Here is a 20,258-nt window from a genome sequence, read left to right on the forward strand (position 1 = left end):
AGACAAAGAGCCACAACAAGCTCTGAATCACATCTTTGTATTTCACACCTAACCATAATGTAACCAGGCCTTTTTGGATGAGAAGCACAATTGTTTAAAAATGTGTAGGGAAAAGCATATTCGAAAAGCGTGTGTCGCACCTGGGAGCCTGCAAGAGTTCTCCATTGTTATTTGTAGAGTAACCACATCTTTCTTCCCAAACGTTGCGAGTATTGTGTTACTTATCCTGCCTTTACAGAACATTTGCTAACAATATGGGTTTTGCTTTCCAAATACATATAATCATTCTGGTAGCAGACAAGTGCATTATAGCCCTTAATCCAAAAATGCCAGTCCTTTAGAATAAAATTCTCACTGTAAATCTGGACTACAGATTCCTCTTTATGCTGATCTGGTGGAAAAATCTAGACATTGCTATAATATACACAATAATAACAATAATAAAATCATCGATTGGTATTTTCAGATCCTTTTTCCATGCTTTTTCATAAATTTGACAATTTTTATATCTTGTTAAAAAATGGAAAATATGCTTCTGTGTAGCATGCTGTAGAGCTATGACATTCAGTAACTGCTTACAAAGCAATCACATAGTAAAGCAAGAGAAAGCTCCTGAGCTAGTTAGATAAAATACCTATCAAATATTGCGGGAATTCTGGGTGTGGGGGGCTTGCAGAATAGTTTCAAGTATTTTAGAAATTCAGTTAATTTGCACAGTCTCACAGACAGCTTTTTTTTTCTTTTTTTTGCAACTATAAAATACATAGCACTTATTAGAAGAACCTACAGTCAAGGTATTATGAAGTGTCCAGAAAAAACAGACTTGTCCTTGTGAAATGTCAGGTCTGGTGTCACTGTATTTTTGACATATATCTGATGGTTCAGAAGTGTAACATTTACTGGCGTGATCTGGATAATACTTCTCTACCGTCTCACAAAACGAAGAACCCACTCCCTACAGTCTACCTTCCTCCTGAAAGGTTCCTCCCTGGAAACAGCTGGAAGGTTTTATGCCAGGTATATACCTGCATCTCACCAGAATATCCGTTTCTAGCCTGCCTGCGCATTTCAGGTGCATCTTCAATGAAGAAACGGCAAGAGCATTTTTTTTTCGCTTTGGCTATTACTGACTGACAGAAGCAAGGTGTTCACAAACACCTCTCCCTGAATTGAAGAAAGCATTAGATGAAGGAGTAAAGTAGAACAAACCATTTATTTACACCTGTTTTAAAAAGTTTACATTCGTAAACAGCTGATATGGAGCATAATATCTATACCTACTGTTTGCCTAACTACTTTGAGAGCTCAAGGTGCAAATCAAAAAACTAGCACACATTAATGCCAGTATTTATTAACTTAAAATAAACAAAGATAACATTTACTCTGTATTTAATAAAATTATATTAGATTATAACTATTCAGAATGTGTTGAATTACTTTGATGAGTTATCAGCTGGCTCTGCTCAAGGGCAATTGGAGATTTTCCCAGGAGCATCCACAGCTACAGCTTTGGAAGAACTGCTATCTTCTTCCATAGAATCAGACTTTTTCGCTCCTAAGCCATTCCCCTATTTCCTGTTTATAATATATGGTAAGGGCAACTCCAAGGACAAAGAGAAAAAGAAAGCTAAATACTGTTACTCCTATTTTTGCTCTCTGAAAAATCTCCTCGGATGGAGCAGGTCCACTGTCAATGCTGCCTCCAAATCCTTCCCACTCGCAATCTGGAGGAGCCCATCCATACCTGCAGTGACAGTTCTTACGATTGTTACACACTCCTCTGTTATGGCACTTTGTTGTGTTACAGTCATAGTTCAGCACGGACATATTGGTACATGTCCTTTTGATACAAAGCATGTCACTACCACATGGCGTGCCATCTTCCACAGCCCCTAGGTCAGCTGTAGCCATCCCTATGTGGTAGTCAAGACCCCAACACTTTTTACCTTCAGCAGGGGTTTGGACTACTGTTATGTGGTTTTGCAAAAAAGGCAACCTGTGTATGTTTTCACACTGTATCCTACCACATAACATATTCTCAACACTGCATTTTATAAAATGAATATTGTTACGAATACCACAATTTCCAAACCGGTCACCTAGAGTATTCACTTTGAAACAATCTAAAGGAGCAACCCTGGCTTGTTTGCCAAAGAGATGCTTGCATTGTTCACCGTGGGAAGAACATTTTCCTCGATAGCAATAGGAACCATCTTTGCAAGGGGTTCCATCTTGTACGTATAAGTCTGGCTGGCACCACGGGGAAGTCCCGTTGCAGTACTCTGGCAGGTCGCAGACGCCAGTACTTGCTCTGCACAGTGTTCCTGCTGGACGGACCTGACAGCCCTTGCAACATTTTCCAGAAGCACAAACTGAACCTGCAGTAAATGTACAGTTAGGGTGACAGCAAGGATCCTTTCTGCAGTTTGACCGTGAACCACAGTCACACTGCTCTCCGCTTTCTACTATCTTATTCCCACAGTATTCACGCTTCAAGGTGTAGTAGCTGCCAGGTGCCGGTGGTTGACGCAGGCAGCCAGCACCACTCCCAAGAAAGTCAAAGTAGTTTTTGTAACTGCAGTCACTGAACGCATCGGTGTCAACTTCGCTTTCATACATAATGCATTTCTTCCGCCTGCATTTGCAGAACGGTTCGTCATGGCGCATCCCAAGATTATGGCCCAGCTCATGGACAAACGTGATAATAAACGAGGACAACTTCCTGTTGGTGAAGGAATCAACTGCTGCTGACCACTGGCTATCACACATGGACGCCAGAAATGCCAACCCCAGGCTTTTTCCAAAGCTCTGGTATGCAAATAAGTGAGCGGTATCGTGGCGCAACCGTGGATACAGGTCTGATTTTCGCCATTTGTTAAAGTCTCCAAGTGCCTTGTTTACAGAGTTAGTAATGTTTATAAAATTACTTTTGGTCCAGATCTCCAGTCCCACGAGGAACAGTTGAACGGAAAGCTGTTCATACAGGGAGTCCCCGATATTGATGACTTCTATGACTTGCCTCAAGACTTCGGATTCATTCCTGCCCGACCTCACAAACCGCACGTTGTCCACGACCACTACTATCTTCGCATACCTGATGTGCGTCCACCATTCCTTCAGCATGTACTCCTCTTCCACCAAGGGGGCCTGGAGCCATGGCAGCAAAGCCTTTTGGTGCTGCAGTTCCTCCGGGGTCAGCCCACACGTGGGGCCCATGGGGTTGTCAGCTGCCTCCATGCGGTAGAGGACGTGCCGAAAAGACGGATCGTCGGGGATGGGCTCGATCTCGTAGGTGCCACCTTCCACCCACAGCACCCCACGGAGGCCCCTGCCACAGGTGCCGAGGGCCACCAGGGAGCCGGGGCTTCCCTGCACCTCTCCCTGGTAGAAGCAGTCGTCCTGCACGAAGGGGTGCTCCTCCCGGCGTGCCCCATCCTCGCCATAGGTGACCAAGGTGAAGGGCCGGGAGACCAGGCCCCTCCTGGGCCGCAGGCACAGGATCCGCGGCCGCCCGTCCACCTCCAGCCAGTAGGAGACGGTCAGGGGGTTGGTGTCGGCGCGGGGGCTCAACTGCCGCGGCACCGTCACCCACATGCCGGTGATGTGCAGCGTCCCGGGCTCGCCCCCCTGGGCAGTGGGGCACCCCACCAGGCCCAGCAGCAGCACCAGCACCTGCAGTGTCCCCATGGCCACCGCCTGGCACTGTCCCACGCCCCACTTTGTGAGGGGCCCAAGCCTGGAATGCCACCCCCAAGTCCCCAACTGCCCCTCAGCGCCTGCCCTCCCCCTGTGAAGAACTGAGGCAGAGCAGCAGCATGGCGGCCTCCTTCGCCTCCCACATCGGGAAATGGCGCCCCACCACTCGGGGTACATCTCAGAGGGCTGTGAGTGTGCCTCGAGACAGCCGGCTGCTGCTCTGCCAGCACGTATGGAGGCTTTTGTGGAGGAATAAATAGAATTAGTCCAATGCAGGCACGCTTCCAGCTTTTTATAATCCTCATTTTCAAATGGATGGGTATTTCTCCTGTGCAAGTGTAAGAGCTCTGCATAAGGAGGAGACCCAGCTGAGTTTCACACTCCTAGTCATTTATGTCTGCAGAGAGCAAATAAATCATTTGGTTAGACCATAAGGGGAAAAAATCTGTTGAAATAGCTCAAAGGTTGGCTTTGGCTTTGTTCGCTTTTTTATTAAAAGATCGTTTGTGAGTGAAGATCAGGAACAGTCAATTGCGACTCAACAGAGTGTGAAAAGAGCTTAGGGCCTCAAATGGAAAAATAAAGAAATGCTGGGTAGCAGGACATAACACTCCTTGGTGCCTTTTCATAGCCTGTCTTACTATAGCTAGTGACACACCTACCCACACACACATGAAAAACAGAACAAGGGATGAACCTGATTCCACTAGGTTTGATAGCAGAGAAGCAAACTCATAGCTCCAGGTATAAACCCATAAAGCCTCCCAGTTGCTATGTACATAACAGCAACGTGCCTCAATTACAAATGCCACCAGTGCAACTGTGGTTTTCTTACATCACGACCTTTTCAGGTGTTTTTGCTTGTTGAGCACAGGGAAGAGGCTGCTTGCATGTACGTCTACCACCTGGCTGCCATCCCAGTGTTAGGGAACCGCTCCATCACGATACAGCTCTAAGACAGCGACCTGGACTGTGGTAAGGCAGGTTAAGTACAGCACAGCTATGCATGCTCTTTGGCATGTGGTGCTGGGATTCAACGTACCAACACCTGTTATCTTTTAGGAACTCTTCACAACTTTCTTTTCAGCACCAGACACATTTCCAGGCATTCATTTTGAGTGTGGCCAGCATTGGTAGTGCACACCCAGTAGTAAAACACTGGATTAAAGGAATGAAAACAGGAGGATGTCTGCTTCTATCAGAATCTTTCTAGATACCCATAGATAACCATTATTGTACATTGTTTGAAATTGTTTATTACTGCTTTACCTAAAAGCAAACAAACTCATGGCCTAAATTAACCTTAGATTAATTTTCTTATTAGTTACATCTAAAACTATAGAAATTATTTTCTGTGAAGTCTTTCATGTGCAGTTAGCTGTTGAATAATTGCCCACTACTTTTCACACTGGGTTTGCATTCCAGGGCTGTGAACTATGTCACCTTATGCCTCTTGAAATAAACGTAATTCAGATCACAGTAGCTGTAACGGAAAATCCTATTACATAATCTGTGTGCAGTGCTATTTTTAAATTCATACTTCTGCTGTGTGACCATTCCTTAAATTATAGGACAGCCCCTATTAAATCAGTCTCCCAACTTGCTAGATGTACTTCCTACCCCCAGAAGGTACTTACTACATTTTTTCCTCTTTTAATGTACGTATAACTACACAGTTAGGACTTGAAAGTATCTGGGTTCAACTGTTGAACTCATAAGCAAGTTATTTTGGGGGCAGGAACAAGTCAACAATTTGACACTGTGTTGAGCATCTAAAGCAAACCCTTTGGCATCAAGAGCACATAAAAAGCGATGACATTTGCATTCAGATTAGCAGAACCTTGCACTTCTGTACTCTTATTAAGTGAACAGTAAATGGGAGAGAGAGAAAGATTCCCATTATATGATAATGAACAGGTTGGAAGAAAAAAAAAAGTGACTGACCTTATAGTAGAGAGAATGGAAGAAAGATTGCATCAGTCCATAGCTTCTTCAAGAGCAAATGTTTTTTGCTGAGAAGGTGTAACTGGCTTTCTTAGTATTCTGCAGTTTTCTTTTTTTTTCCATCTTGTAGTCCCCTAAAAGTTTCAGTGAAGGTGCAAGCTACTATGAAACAATCTTAGCAAGAGGTTTACTTTTCTCACTTACCTGCTGTTGGGTCTTTAGGAACAGGGTACAGACATCCAGTAGTCTTGCAGACCACACATTGAAATCCACTGTCCTGGCAGTAAGAAATGAAACCTCCTGATTGTTGAGGTCAATAGTACCACATCAAAACCTGTCCCCACCACTCACCCATTCATGATCCACATTAGGCTGCAGAAGAACACGCATCAAGCAAGCATGAATACAGGACCAAAACAACACTTGATCAAAAATTCACCACTTTCTCCAAGAAAAACTGTCTTGAATGCCTGATTATCAACCATTAAAAATATTGGGGAAAAAAAATAAGAAATGTGTCACATCAGCTTTGTTCAGAAGCCATCTGTCTGCTCAGTGAAGCCACAACCTATTTGCATAACATATCTTCATTTTCTTCACAGGGAATGCCCCATCTCAAAATAAAGCTAGTATCTTTATCTACCCTTTGTCTTGTCCTTCCTATTGCCTATCTCCTTCTAACCTTGCTCCAACTACAGTTGTCTTTGGCAAACAACATGTACATACTGTCCAAATGTCATGTAACTTTTTTGACTGTCAAAAGGTTACCAAAATATGAAGTATGGAGGCAGGGTGGCAAAGAGGAATGAATGAGCAAAATGTATCACCTGGTCACACTTTACTTGGTGAAGAGCAGAAAGGACAGTATTTATGTCACATTTCAGATACCATTAGCTTTACTTAATGAACTGAGATAGCAAGACTCCCTCTCTTCCTATAATGTGGCCAGATTTTTGCAAATGTGTATGTATATGTATACACTCATTTGTATGCCTATCTGTTTATATGGATATGTATGCAGACATTTATATGTACCTTCAGGCTCTCAGGAGAACGTTCATATTATACTTTTAGGTCATTTTTAGTTCCTGCAACCACCTGATTGAAACCAAGAAAAGACCCTTTAAAGTTTCAACAGACACTACCTAAAAGATAAAAAAAGATTTTAAAAAAAGATAAAAAAAGATAATTATGCAAAAGAAAGTGACACACAGTACAAATTTTGGAACTGCTTCCTTATTTCCCTTTTATCCATAAGCTTTACAAATACTGAATGTCCTCTGAAGGACTTTGGACTTCAGTGCTCAGGTTCCAACCGAGAGACATTGTAAAAACACCAGAGAGAAGAAGAGACTTAGATTCTCATACACTAAGAAATGTAATTGACTAGATGATAACAGTTTAACAGCTTTTTGGCAGTAAATTACTTGGAGTTTAGCAGTAATAATTGATATGTCACTTGAGCAAGTTAATATCAAAGCTCATATAACTGATAAAATTGAGAATATCTTGTCAGCAAATAACAGGATCAGAAAAGATTTCAACTCCTCACTCCCAAGTACAGTAAGCCTCCAGCACTGAAAGACAGCTAAGAAATCGACACATTCATTGATACTACTCCCCATTGCTTTATAATATAATTTGTGTTTTTTACAGCTCTTGAATTTTGTTTGTTTCTCAGGAAGAGATCATTCCCCTCAAAGAGGCTTATCACATTCTAATTCACTTTTTCATGTATGGAAGCCGTTTTCTACCCTCTCGATAGCTTAGATGTTGGCACTAACTCAGACTTGATCGACCAGAAGTCCATCCTTTTTAATGCCTTCTGTCTGACACTGGCCAATACCTGGCCACCTGCAGAAAGCAAAAACACTGTTACAGGAGGCAAACATGAGGACAGACTGCCCCCTCAAGTTTCACCCTCATCTCTAAATAATCATAAACTCTGAGCATGAAGTATAATGATTTATTTCAAATGTAATTCCCTTCAGCTTCATTAGCTTGTCCCTTTATACTTGTAATGCAAGACAGAACAAGGTCTCTCTACTTTCCTACTTGCTTCGCAGCACTCATTTAATTTTACAGACTCATTATTTGTCTTTTCTTTCCTAAGAAACTAAAGTCTTGGTCCTACCAGTGATTTCATAGAAGAATTTTTTCTCCTACTCATATTATTGCCCTTCTTCAAAACCCCATACTTTGGCAGAATTCCTTTTCTGGAATTTGAGCTGTACAACAATACACTTCATTTCAGGGAAGCCCAGTTACTAATAGAATTCTTTACTTGTACCATGTGTTCCAGCATCTATTTTTGACCATTTTGGCATGCCTTTAGCAATAGGCAAGATATCTTTCCTCTGCTGGTAATTTCAAATCTTTCTTTGATGTGCAAGTAGTTAACTTTTCTCCTTTAAAAAAAAAAAAAGCAAGCTAGATCTTCATTACAGTGCAATCTAGTCATCTTCTCAACTTAAGGTTTTTCCAAATAGCTTACAGGTTCTTACTTACATGAATAACCATGTAGAACTTCAACTACCTTAACAGCCCTTTCCAAGAATTTTACCTGAATATCAAAAAATCAGTAGGGACTCTTGAATTTCCTCACCACTCATGCCTCACTTCTGGAGATGTCCCCTTTTCCACCATGTGGGTAGACAAGGTATTGGTTTTGGCACTTCTTGAGCTCCTTCCTTTCAGGTAATTAATACAAGAAAGAAGCAACACCCTTTTCTTAGCGTATTCATGCTGTCTGGTAATTATTCAAGCCTAAATAATTAGTTCCATCTTGTTTTGAGCATTCCAGAATAACTGCTCTCTCTGTATCTATATTGATTTAATAGTTCACACTACCTTATTATCTACTTCCATCAATGTTTCGAGAAATAGCTGTTCAAACTTCACCGACGTGATACATAATTAACCAGTACACTCTTAAGTATGCTGATGTATCAATTCTACGTCTAATATCTGCACCAACAGTGAACACCTATCAGCTTACTTGTAATTGCTGTTACAGCTGTGGATTACAGGACCAAAATTACATGGGTCTTTCCATCATTCAATAGCTATCCAGTCAGAACTCTTCGTTAGTTATTGAAACAGAAATAAAGTCTCTCTCATAACCTCAAAATAAATCTGAGGCAACAATCTAAGCATATCTTAGTCTCCCTTCCTATGTACATTCTATATGCTATGTACAGCCCTTTTTGTCGTTTACTGCAAGAAAGCAGATTTGGGAAAAGAAAACAAGGATTGCTCCACTACTTTGACAAAAAACAAAAACAAACCAACAGTCATTTCTTTGCAATGAATTGCTTTATTTTTTTTTCTTCTGCAAGCCAAAAAAATGATTTCTGTAAGCAGCATACCTAAGTAGCAAAGTGCGTTACTGTTAGCAATCCTTCTCCTCCACTGCCCTAACTCCTCAGGTCTAAAAGGCAGATGACTAATCAAGGTGGTAAGATGCAGCAAGAAGGTGCTAGAAGCACAGATGAAGAGGTATGTAATTGATATTTGAGTGACAGTGTGGTAAAAAGGAGAAATGTAAACAGCCTCACTCTGAGCTTGCAACTGCAGGACAATTTACCCTGTTTTATGCCGTCATAAGTCTCCCTCAGAAGTCTAGGTTTTATTATAAAACAGTAGCTAAGCCTTCAAGTAAAATAAGCGCCCAAGAATGTATCAGAGGCTTAGAGCAGTTTGGTATCTAATAACATGGACTTGAGTCTCCAGCTATCAAATTTCTAATCTTTATCCCAAGCACACTAAAGGCACAGCAATTTATAGCAGACAGCCTAAATCTTTTAGTTGAACTTGCCTTCCTCAAAATAGAATGATATATTCTGATATCCACGAAAAAAAAAATAATGCCAGCACATATGGCATATTTGCTACTAACAAAGTATTTAAGAAAGGCATTGTAGCAGCCAAGATTTTATTTGCTGAGAATTCAGATTTTTTTAATAAAAGTTTTTCTTTTTACATAGGAAACCAAGACACAAGGGATGAAGGGGTTTGTAGCTTTCAGGAGACCGCAAAATACATCCCTGTAAGACCCATTCCCAGGAGTCAACATTCAAAATAAGACAAAAACTGAAAACACCTTCTTTGAGGCAACTCTCATCCTGCCATTAACATTTTTGTGACAGGCTTCTACAGAAAAAGCTGTTACAGGGACTTCAATCCCTGAATTGTCAGTCTTAGTTGAAGAGCTTAAATATGAAGAAAGGGGAGCAGGAATCTGCTGTTTTCCAGCTACTAATCCAGACGTGTAACAACTTCTCCCTTCACTGGAGTCTCATCCGTTTTTCAGGTGGTCCTTTAGCGCTAGCACTCTGCTGAGCATTCTTTACAGTCTCTTTTTCCTCTTGCTTGACAGCTTCAGGGGCTGGTTCTGGTTCCTTCTTGATTTGATCCACTTAAGAAGTAACAGCAAAAGTGTTAAACCTCCAATTTCCATTCCTAAAATATTCTTCAGAGTACTTAGAAAATATTGTTGATTTCAAAGGGACAAAATTAATTACAAAGGCTTAAGAACAACCATGGACTAAACTCATACCTATAAAGATTTTTAAAAGTGGAATGTATTGAAGAGATCTAGCTCATGCTTTTCCTGTTTTGAGGTTGCTTAAGATCACCTAAAAGCCTTCACATGCTTTCCTAAGCTTGTAGCACTTTGCTAAAATCACTAGGATGCCAGATTGACCAAACTATTCCTTCCCTCTTTTACCCTTTCTACCCTTTTTACCCTTACCCTACCTGCTGCTTTCAAAGACCATTTCCTGTGTTTGGACTGGTAGGCAATAGTTTGTACAGATGAAAAGGGCAAGACATTTTCAAGACAGGGAGCAGAATACTCATTTCTTCAATTTCACTCCGGCTGCCGCAGAGAGCTCTGCTCTTACCTAGTACTTTGCACAGCGGGGCAATGCCAGAATTCCTAAGCACCTCAGTAGAAATCGTGAGGAGCTCATTGAGCAACTGAAAGACACTGCTACATATAGCCTTTTTTTTTTTTTTTTTAAATAATCTTGTGGTAATATTAGAAGTTTACCTGGGATAGGTTTTTCTCCAGGCTTTTGCTGTGGAGGAAGAAAAAAACAACAGATCAGTGGAATCAAAGTCATAGTTCTTGACCCTTCCTAGTATTCGTTTAAGAATACACACCAAGCAATGTCCTGTTACACGAGTTGAGGGTAGAAGGGAGGGCTGTTGAACACATCACTAAATACACTTTAAACAAAATTATTTTTAACATCAATATTCATTTTTTTAACATTGTTTTTCCCGACAGCTGAAAAGAACTAAATCAAAATATGCTCAGTTAGCCCGTCCTTCCCGATATCTGAAGAGCAAACAGTTTTCCAAGTTGTTGTAATAATCATTTTCATTGCTCCCAACCAGAAGACTTGATAGAACAAAGGGCTATTAGAGATTACCAGAGGTAATCACAACAGCCTTACAGAATGCTGAGAATTTCCATGCTGATTAATGGGCATCCAGAACAATGGAGTAACTAAAACACAATAGCTGTGGTGGATTGATTCAGCTCACAAAGCAGGAAACTGGAAGCAGCAGCGAAATCTGATAGCTGACAAAAACAGACCTTCTATAAATAGATAAGGAATGTGTACAATAAAATTTGCCCTCGCAGTTTTGCCAAGGTCTTGGTAACTCCTGTAATTACAGAGGGGAATCCCACACACAAATCAAAGGCTTTCTTGTCAAATTTATTACCTAGCTTGCGTTACCGTCACAGAAAGCCAAGAAGATTCCCGCTGTCACTTTCAGCTGTTCAAGTACTTATGACTACATTAAGTTCAGAGTAAGTTACAGTAATACCGCGGCTTTTAAGTGTCATACCTGAACAAATCTGGGTGGAAACTTTTGTCTTAGGTCTACAAGCAAAGCATCTACCCGTTGCCTTTGGAAAATAGAACTTGGTTCTTCTTTCTTCTTGGCTTTTGGTTTAGCTTTCTCTGCAAGTATAAAGATATAAGAGGAAGCTACATTAGAAGTTCTCTTCTCCGAGCAACTCTCTGTTGTACGACAAGTCGGTATGTGTCTCTCCTCTGAACTTCATCTCCATTTTTCTCTTTGACATATGCTGCCTTTTTTTTTTTTTGTGGAAGACGGGTTAAGAATGATTTTTTACCTCAAAACAAAATGGTTTGGCTTCTGAAAGCATATTATGGCTCCCAGTGGGTTGAAGTCAGGTCCATTTTCTTGACAGATAGCTCACCATTGTCACCTCCCACCCATGCCTCAATGTCTATCCACACCAGCACAGAATAGCAAGATTCCTTCCACCTGGCAGGGAGCACCAACTTACCCTTCATACAGAACACGCACTTAACCTCGTCCCTACGCCACCACCATGCATTGCCTCAAACTCTTCCTTCTCACCTTCCCTGTATTATCCTCCCTCTCTCCCAAGGCACACAGGAGCAACCAGGAATCATACCTCGTTCCTCTTGATCTTTGAAGTGCCACCAATAGCCTTTTGATGGGTGATAGCGACAGTAGGACATTGCTTCTTCAAAAGCAGACTGAATTCCATGCACTGCAGTGAGCTTTCAGAACAAGACAATATAAGGCAGTCTTCAAAATTTAGGAAGAAAATACAGCATGATTTTTTTATGTATAGATTTTAAAATCAGTATTCTATATTCATTTCTGTTCTGAGAAAGAAACTTGGGACAGCTAGTTTCGGACCAAGAATGTAATCCTTGTAACAGGATCTTGTACGACTGAGGTTGGTGTCTTTTTTTCTTAACTTACAGATAAAAACTGGCAAAACCAGCAGTTTACCAGGACAAAAGAAGAAATTAAAACAAACTTGAGTGAAATTTAAAGAGAAATTTCACATTACTTTAACATGAATATCTGAAGTTCAACATGTTTAATTACTGTTTCAAATTTATTTGTCACTTAATTTTTCTTCTGATTGTTTGAACCTCATGTTCTGCCAATTGTCTACCTTCAGTTATTCTAATCCCTTAGTCCTTAAGGGATGTATCCTGCCTTCTGGACCACACTGCACTATTCCAAGATCTTACATTTCCGCGCAGAATACACACTATATTACCCAGTGGCATTTGCTTTAACTTATTGCATACTATTTAGGGGGGAGGAGAGGGGGGAGAGAATACTGTAGTACAGTGAAGGAAGGATTGAAAAAGCCTAAGGAATGATCAAAAATAAAAGCAGATAAAAACTGATATATCAAATGTACAGAACACTTACAACTCTGGAATTAATGACAGACCCTAGATCAGGTGCCTGATAAATCACTCCAGCAATAATGTAGTAGTCAGCCAATGGAATAACTGTGGGGAGAAAAAAAAAAGATACGCAGGATCAGTTTAAAGCTCTGGCTGAAGACCGTGTATTTGTTGGATTTCAGTAGTAACAGTTGAAATTGCAATATCCATTTCACCAACAAGTTTCGTCTTCTAAGTCTTTCCTCAAAGGTGCTTTATTTGAACCCTTCCCAAAGGGGCTAAGGGGAAAAACCCAAAGTCTGCTTTACAGAGAGAAAAGCATCAGATTTAAGTCCTCTCCTATTGCAAGCAAATAATTAATCTTGCAAGAATTGGGATTTTCAGAGCTAATGCACTGGAATTGCACTGGAAGTAGTTCCATCAGTCTCTGCTACTGGCAGAAACCCACAACAACGAAAAATCTCATTCTTCTGGGGTCAGCTTTCTACAACCTATGCAATCTTGTTAGCTAAATTTCCCAAGCCCAGTGGCAGCTAAGCATGTACACAGTACGCCTTTCTAAGTTAGTAGCATTCTGCCAAAAAAAAAAAAAAAAAAAAGAAACCCACAACCTTCCAAAGCAGACATTTGCTAAATCAGGCTTGGGACAACCTCTATTAACGGACCAAAAACTCTTGTTCATTACAGCTGCAGTGCAGAGAAACATCTCAATTGTCTCCATAACGTTCTGCCAAGCATTCTTTAGTTGAGAAGCTATCATGATGCTGCCCGCTTCCCATTCCCAAGACTCTTGCCTGTGCACATGTCTGTTCTGGTCCCTCCATCTGCTTTAACTCATTCTGTTGCAACCTTTTTACTGACAGGACCCAATTCCTCCAGTACTTGCATTTTACGAAACTTGGACACCTGCCCTAATTAACAGACCGAGACAACTGGGTGCATATTTCAGCCAGTACCCACTTCTAAAAAGAAAGAGGAGTTCCTTCTCAGCGTTTCCTTAGAAGTGGTGAAAGACACACAACAGCAGCTTTTCCATCTCACAGCTCTGTACCCAAACAGCCTACTTTCCTGGACAGACAACTCTCCCTAATCACTGGGTCTAAAATTTTTTTTCCAAAAAACTTTAACCACTTCAAATGGGCAAAGTCTTGGCTCAAAGAATTTGAAAAAAGTATTTTATTTAAACACGGAGAAATCCTAAGACAGACCTGCACTAGTCCTCCCTGATTACTCAACACTAGCTGTGAACTCATTACAATTTAGTTTCCCATGTCTCAAATCCACTACTATTTCTACCACGATAAAACATATGGGTAACATTTGAGCCAGGGAACTATGCGATTCAAACAAGGTGTCTAGCACAAACTGTACAATCACAATGGGAAAAACATTACTGAAGTCCCAGTTAAGTTCCACCATATGCACATTAGTACTACAGCAGAAGTCTGAACACCCCTGTTGTGGAAGCCACAAATCTACTCTCGATTTAAGAAGTGTCTAAACAGGAAATTAAGCGGTGCGTGACATTTCCATATGCACCTTTTGAAAGCTAGATTCAAAACCTTTATTAAAGAAACAACGGGAAAATCCACTGCAGGAGGACACGTATGTTTTTTTTCAGTACAGAATTACAATGTTAAGAAGTCGTTATCTGATACACGCAAATAAGAAGCATTGCTAGATAACTCAAAGTCCTATACAAGAACAAAATGCAAGTTTAGAGTCTAAGTCACTAAAAAGAAAGTTAGAAAATAACTAGCATTAACCCTGCTCTTCTTTTCTGTAAGGTTTACTCTGAAATAACCTGAAGTATTTTACATGTATATGGAGTAAACAGAGAAGACATTTCAAAAACCATTGAAATGTGTTTGCTTCTTTAATTAATTGCACATGCACAACTAACAAATTTAAGGTTAAAAAGAAATACTGAATCCAGCTGCCTGCAAAGGGGAGAAAAACCAAAGGTATTTCATTCAGAACTTGGGAAGGTCTAATGATTTCAAAAATACTCAGGCCTCAGAAGCACAATCACAACAACAAGTATCTGGAGCATCTCATGGTCATTTTTCAGAAAGGTCATCTTCCACTGACAAGATCCTACTCAGCAGCCTACCCAAACTACAGCTGAAGGCGGAAATAGTGCAGAATGAAAAAATGACACAAACAGAAGCATTAATGATCCCTCTTCCTAACCAATGGAAATCACAGCTCTTCCCCCGCAAAAATAAAAAATAAATTAAAAAACCACATACTAGCCACTTCAGATGATTAGCTCTAATTAAACTAATAATATAATTAGCCTTATATTTAAATAAAACAAAAAAATCCTGGCTAGCCAAATATGTAAATAAGACATGGTATGAACACATACACCGCAGGGCAGCCCTTCTCAGTGCACTCTTCAGATTTCACCACAAGATGGCAATCCCTGCTCTGAACACACCAGAGGTCACCCTGCCAGACATAATACCTCTACCCCACCTCCGATACAAAGCTTCCTAACCTTCTACTTAGATTTAAGATAACGACAGAAAAGAGGAGCCAGAAGTGCTCAAACAAATTAGAAACAGATAAAAGGGATTAACTGACTGGCCTTCTCAAGGGTGGCAAGAAGCGAGTGACCTTACCTTGCGTTGGAGATTGCCTTTGCTGCTTTCGGATAATGAAGAGAATAGGCTCTTGAGCATGAAGAAGAATATACTCCACTCCAACCATCTGGCTGAAATAGAAACAACCAGAATAAAAATCTTTCTCAAAGCAAAATCTGTGGGATGTGAAGAGCTATCAAGGGCCTGGCAGTACAGGGATAAAGCTGTCATGCTTTGGAAGCTTATTGATAATGCTCGGTAAATAAAGGCACAGGATTTCCTGAGCTAGCTATTAAAACCTACCTGCATATAAAAAGGGAATTGCAACACCTGACACATCCGAGCTGAACACATTAGCAGACAAATAAAGAGCAAGAAAGATGACACAATCTATTAACACAAAGATGTCATTTAAAACACAGAAACGAAGGACCAGTGTTTGATGTGACCATCTGTGTCTCTCACTTGAAAGCCTCTCTGCAAGCACATCCAAACACAAGTGGCTTTACCAATGAACTTTTAGCTCAGCTTGCACACTCCTTATCACATTGTAGTCTTTAAATAGTTCGCAAATATCTCACTTGTGCTCAGCGTAGCAGATGGGAAACTGCAAAGAAAGTTAACTTGCACATGCTGCAATCCCATTACACAACCATCTGTGATCAGTTTATTTACAACGCTCAATACTTTTATTATCCGTACTAAAAAGCCAGCTCCTTGGAGGAATTCTGTACTAAGTATGGCACGGAGCCAGTGGGACATGGAATCACAAACTACTTATGAATGCAAAGTATCCCCTAACATAAACCCTATTGACCGTAGAAAAAACGCTTAAAGACATTACCATTGCCCAGTTTCTGTTGAGCTGGGACAATGAAAGAAGACAGCTTTCCTAATTAGAAATTTCTAAAAGGTGATTTACTAGAATCTCAGGATATAGCTAGAATCCTTCACACCCAATACTCCTTGAAATGGCATGATGGCATGAGAGGAAGTAGAAGGCATCTAAGTACTCTAATTAAAAAAGAAGCTGGGCTCCCTGGCAAGCAGTGGGACTACAAAGCACAGAACAGGAGGTTTCCAGCATGCTTCCATTCAACTATCAAAGCCTCTGGATGGAGGGACAAAGGACACTAGTGGGAAGCAGTTCCAAACTGCAACTTACTTCAGATGGTCCAAGGTCATTCGCTGCATTTTGACAACTTCATTATTACACGTTCGGTCGTAGAATGGGTTACTTCGCTCCGAGAAGTAGTCCAACACGCTCCCATTGTTTAGGATTGGAATCCAGGAACTGTCCACCCAGGAAATTCCCAAGAGGTTATCTGGAAAGAGAAACCTACAATGAGTACCAAAGCAGCCAGGAACACAGCAAACATCTCCAAGAGTAAATTGCCACCAGCTGATGATTACAGCAGATGGAACACAGCCCCACACAAGCCACTTCTAATTAAAAATACATTTCAGAGTTCAAATCACAACTGGTATCCTTTATGCCTTCTGCAGTTCTGCTCTACGTATACAACAGAAATATAGTCGTTTAATTATTGCATTTTGCTTTCCTTCACTACTAGCTGCTGGTATGCCTTTGATGTCTCAAAAATGGGAGCAAGGTGTGTGCACACATCCATGTGAACACGTGCATGCATATGTTGGTAGGAGTTGGTTAACATATATTGCATATAATATCACACTAAACCTACTTAGTAGTGTCACATAAGTTTATTTTAGGAACCACAGCATTTGCTGAGTAAAGAGAATAATAAAGGCAGTGATGAAACCTAAATCTTTGGTAAGCTGAATTTACTGAACTCAGCTAGAATCTGTTACTGTGGGAAAAAAGTGAGAAACATTACACTAAATCTGAGCCTGGTAACATTTAAAACAGTTTATTTCTGAGAAAAAATAGTTTCCAAGCCCTAAACCATGGTACTGAAAAGTAAAACATTACAGAGATCTATATAATGAAACAAAATAGTGGTGTTGTTAACATTTCTACAATGTTATGCTATTAAAATAAATCTCTGCGATATCACAGCATCTGATACCATTATGTTTCAAGAATGATTATATTTGATGCTGGTGGAATCTATAATAAACCAAAGAAACAACGCAACAGAAAAAAAGATGCTAACTTTGGTCCCATGTTTCCCAGCATTCACAAACAACAGATTCTACAGTAATTTGCCAAATACGCCGTGTCAAATTACTTACTCCATATCTCAGTGGGGTTTACAGAAATCTAACTACGCAGGTATTCACAATCATTTAGAAAAAGCAAGCTTTATAAATGAAATATACTCTGTAACATGGAAATCGTTACATGCCAGGTAAGTTTCTACACATGCGGGGACACCTGAATTTAAGTCCTTGAATTTTACGATCACACTGCAGCAGAGTTATGTTCCTCAGCACTTGAATTGGCAAAGTTAAAGACAGACCAAAGAAACCAGAGTCAACAACTGGTTCTATAGTCAACAAATTTGCTAACACTGAAGATCCACGAGGCACCCTGAAAGGCACCCTGAGAGACACCCTGAAATTCAGCTATTTAAATTCTGGTAACAGCAAGCAATTCACAAGACATGAGAAAGCAGGCAACAAAGGCATGCATTGCTTAGAATTAAAAAACAACCAAACAAGTGATGAGAGGCGATTAGAGGCCACCACAGACTGAATAACGAATGGAAACCCCCTTCTCACAGGAACCACTCCTTCACTTTCATGCATTATCTGCCAATCCTAACACCCTACTCAACCCTCCACTGTGAATATTTTACTTCTGCAAGAACTCTGCACATTCAAGGACGGCCAGATCAGTTCCAAAATGTCAGCTCATATACTACTGGCAGCTCCTCTGAGGAGCAGCTATTAAAGTAACATTACCTGCCCCGCGAACCAGGAAAAAACGCAATATAAATAATCACTAATACATCATTTTGCCTTGCCAATCTCTGAACTGCCAGTCTAACTACTTCATTGAACAGGGGGCATTTATGTTTTTTTTTCACATACACCATTACCTCTCCTCGCTATTTAAAAAAAAAAAAAAGGAATCTCAGTACATAGCATTAAGGCCCTTTATTAAGCACTTAAGTCACAGTAGTGCTGATTATCCTAAATACAATTTAAAACGAGACGGCAAACTCTCCTTCCGAACAAAATCAAAACCTTAAGCACTTACATTCCTGCCATGATAAATTCTCATACTACATTTCAAATACTTTTCTTGCTTGTGTGGATTGCTCTCAAAGGGGATCTCAGTTGAGCTCACAATGACAGATACAGACCAATCAACGTGTTGTAAAACTGAATATACAGGTGGGCTCTAAGGCTCCAACACCACACCTGCTCGATGCCAAAACTCATAACCGCTCTCAGACCCAGCAAGACCGGTCTTGGTTGGGCTGCCCACCAATTGGCTTTGACAAATTGACAGGAACGGTAAAATAGCTTGCTAGTTTGAAAAAGTATGCTGCAGGCTCTACTAAATGTACAGACTTATATAAAATAAACGACTTTGGGGGACCTTAAAACACAGGAACTGTAAGAGCAGGTCCTCAAACCAGCCAGGGGCTCACTGCAGAGCTCCAGCCGCTGACTGCCTACACGGCTGCCAGCAGCTCCCACACGCGGCAGTCAGAGCAGCAAACAGGTCCGCACAAGTTATTAAGTAGGAATTTGAAGGAAAAAAAAAAAAAAAGCAGGAAACCTCCGCAGCATTATCAAATTTAACCTCTCACAAGCTTTCCCTAGATGTCTGCTCCTGGTCCTTCTCCAAACTTCACCACGCGCAGGCTTTTGGAGTGACCCCAAAATGGTCTCACGGAGATGGTGGCGGTGAACGTGACGGTCTTACGGAGAAGCCCGTTTCACCTTTCCGATGCCCTCGCACCCCTTTTCCCCCCCCGCATTCCCAACTCCTCAGCAATTTACCCGCGCTTTGCCTAGGACGAAACCCTTCTTTTACATTTCAACCTCCCCTTCTCCAGAGCGCTCTCTTTGTGTCCCCATGCCGGAACCCACACCCACACCCTTCCCGTTCCGCAAGGGTTCCGCGGCTTTCCCCCCCGATCCCCCCGGCCTCCCCCCGATCCCCCCGTCCCCTCCGCACCTCGCACATCCACGGCCGCCATGGCGCCGCCCCCCAGCGAGGCCCGGAAGCGGCGCAGAGCGGCGCCGGGCAGCGGCCGCGGGACGAGCGCCCCGCCAGGCCGGGCGGTGATGGCGGTGGTGGCGGCGGGCGGCCCGGCCGTGGCCCCGGGTGGGGCTGGAGGCCGCCACGGGGAGGGGACGCGGCCCGCGGCTGCCCAAGGGGTGTCGCGGCACTGCCGGCGGGGTTCGCTGCTGAGGGTGTCAGGGTGGTGTTGTCTGGAGGTGACCGCACTGGAATAGCTCCTGCCTTGCGTTCTGGTGCCTGGCATTTCCACCCTAAGGGCTGTTACTGAGGGGTTACAGGGCGAAGAGCGAAATTCAGCGGGTGGAAGAATATCATAGAATCATAGAAAAGGTTGGAAAAGACCTTCAAGATCCTCTGGTCATCAACCATCCCCTACTACCAATGTCACCCACTAAACCATGTCCCTAAGCACCACGTTCAACCTTTCCTTGAACACCCCCAGGGACGGTGACTCCACCGCCTCCCTGGGCAACCCATCCCAATGCCTGACTGCTCTTTCTGAGAAGAAATGTCTCCTCATTTCCAACCTGAACCTCCCCTGGCACAGCTTGAGGCCATTCCCTCTAGTCCTATCACTGGTTATCTGCGAGAAGAGGCCGACCCCCAGCTCCCCACAGCTTCCTTTCA

At 41.8% G+C, this 20,258-nt stretch overlaps 2 protein-coding genes across 2 annotated transcripts; both read right to left on the minus strand.

The window, feature by feature from the left end:
* Positions 1-927: 927 nt before the first annotated feature.
* LOC106042296 (disintegrin and metalloproteinase domain-containing protein 20-like) lies at positions 928-8,800 on the minus strand. The gene has a single exon (XM_013191124.3). It carries the CDS (start codon positions 3,871-3,873, stop codon positions 1,540-1,542), a length of 2,334 nt encoding a protein of 777 aa, XP_013046578.3. The 5' UTR covers positions 3,874-8,800; the 3' UTR covers positions 928-1,539.
* A 136-nt stretch (positions 8,801-8,936) lies between these two features.
* On the minus strand, positions 8,937-19,720 carry MED6 (mediator complex subunit 6). The gene is made up of 8 exons (XM_066997755.1): positions 19,566-19,720; positions 16,617-16,776; positions 15,491-15,582; positions 12,886-12,968; positions 12,104-12,212; positions 11,503-11,618; positions 10,694-10,721; positions 8,937-10,057 (listed from the first exon to the last, which is right to left on the minus strand). Exons 1-8 carry the CDS (start codon positions 19,585-19,587, stop codon positions 9,927-9,929), a joined length of 741 nt encoding a protein of 246 aa, XP_066853856.1. The 5' UTR covers positions 19,588-19,720; the 3' UTR covers positions 8,937-9,926.
* Between the last annotated feature and the right edge of the window lie 538 nt (positions 19,721-20,258).

Source organism: Anser cygnoides, chromosome 5 (genome assembly GCF_040182565.1).
Source record: "Anser cygnoides isolate HZ-2024a breed goose chromosome 5, Taihu_goose_T2T_genome, whole genome shotgun sequence".
NCBI lineage: Eukaryota > Metazoa > Chordata > Aves > Anseriformes > Anatidae > Anser > Anser cygnoides.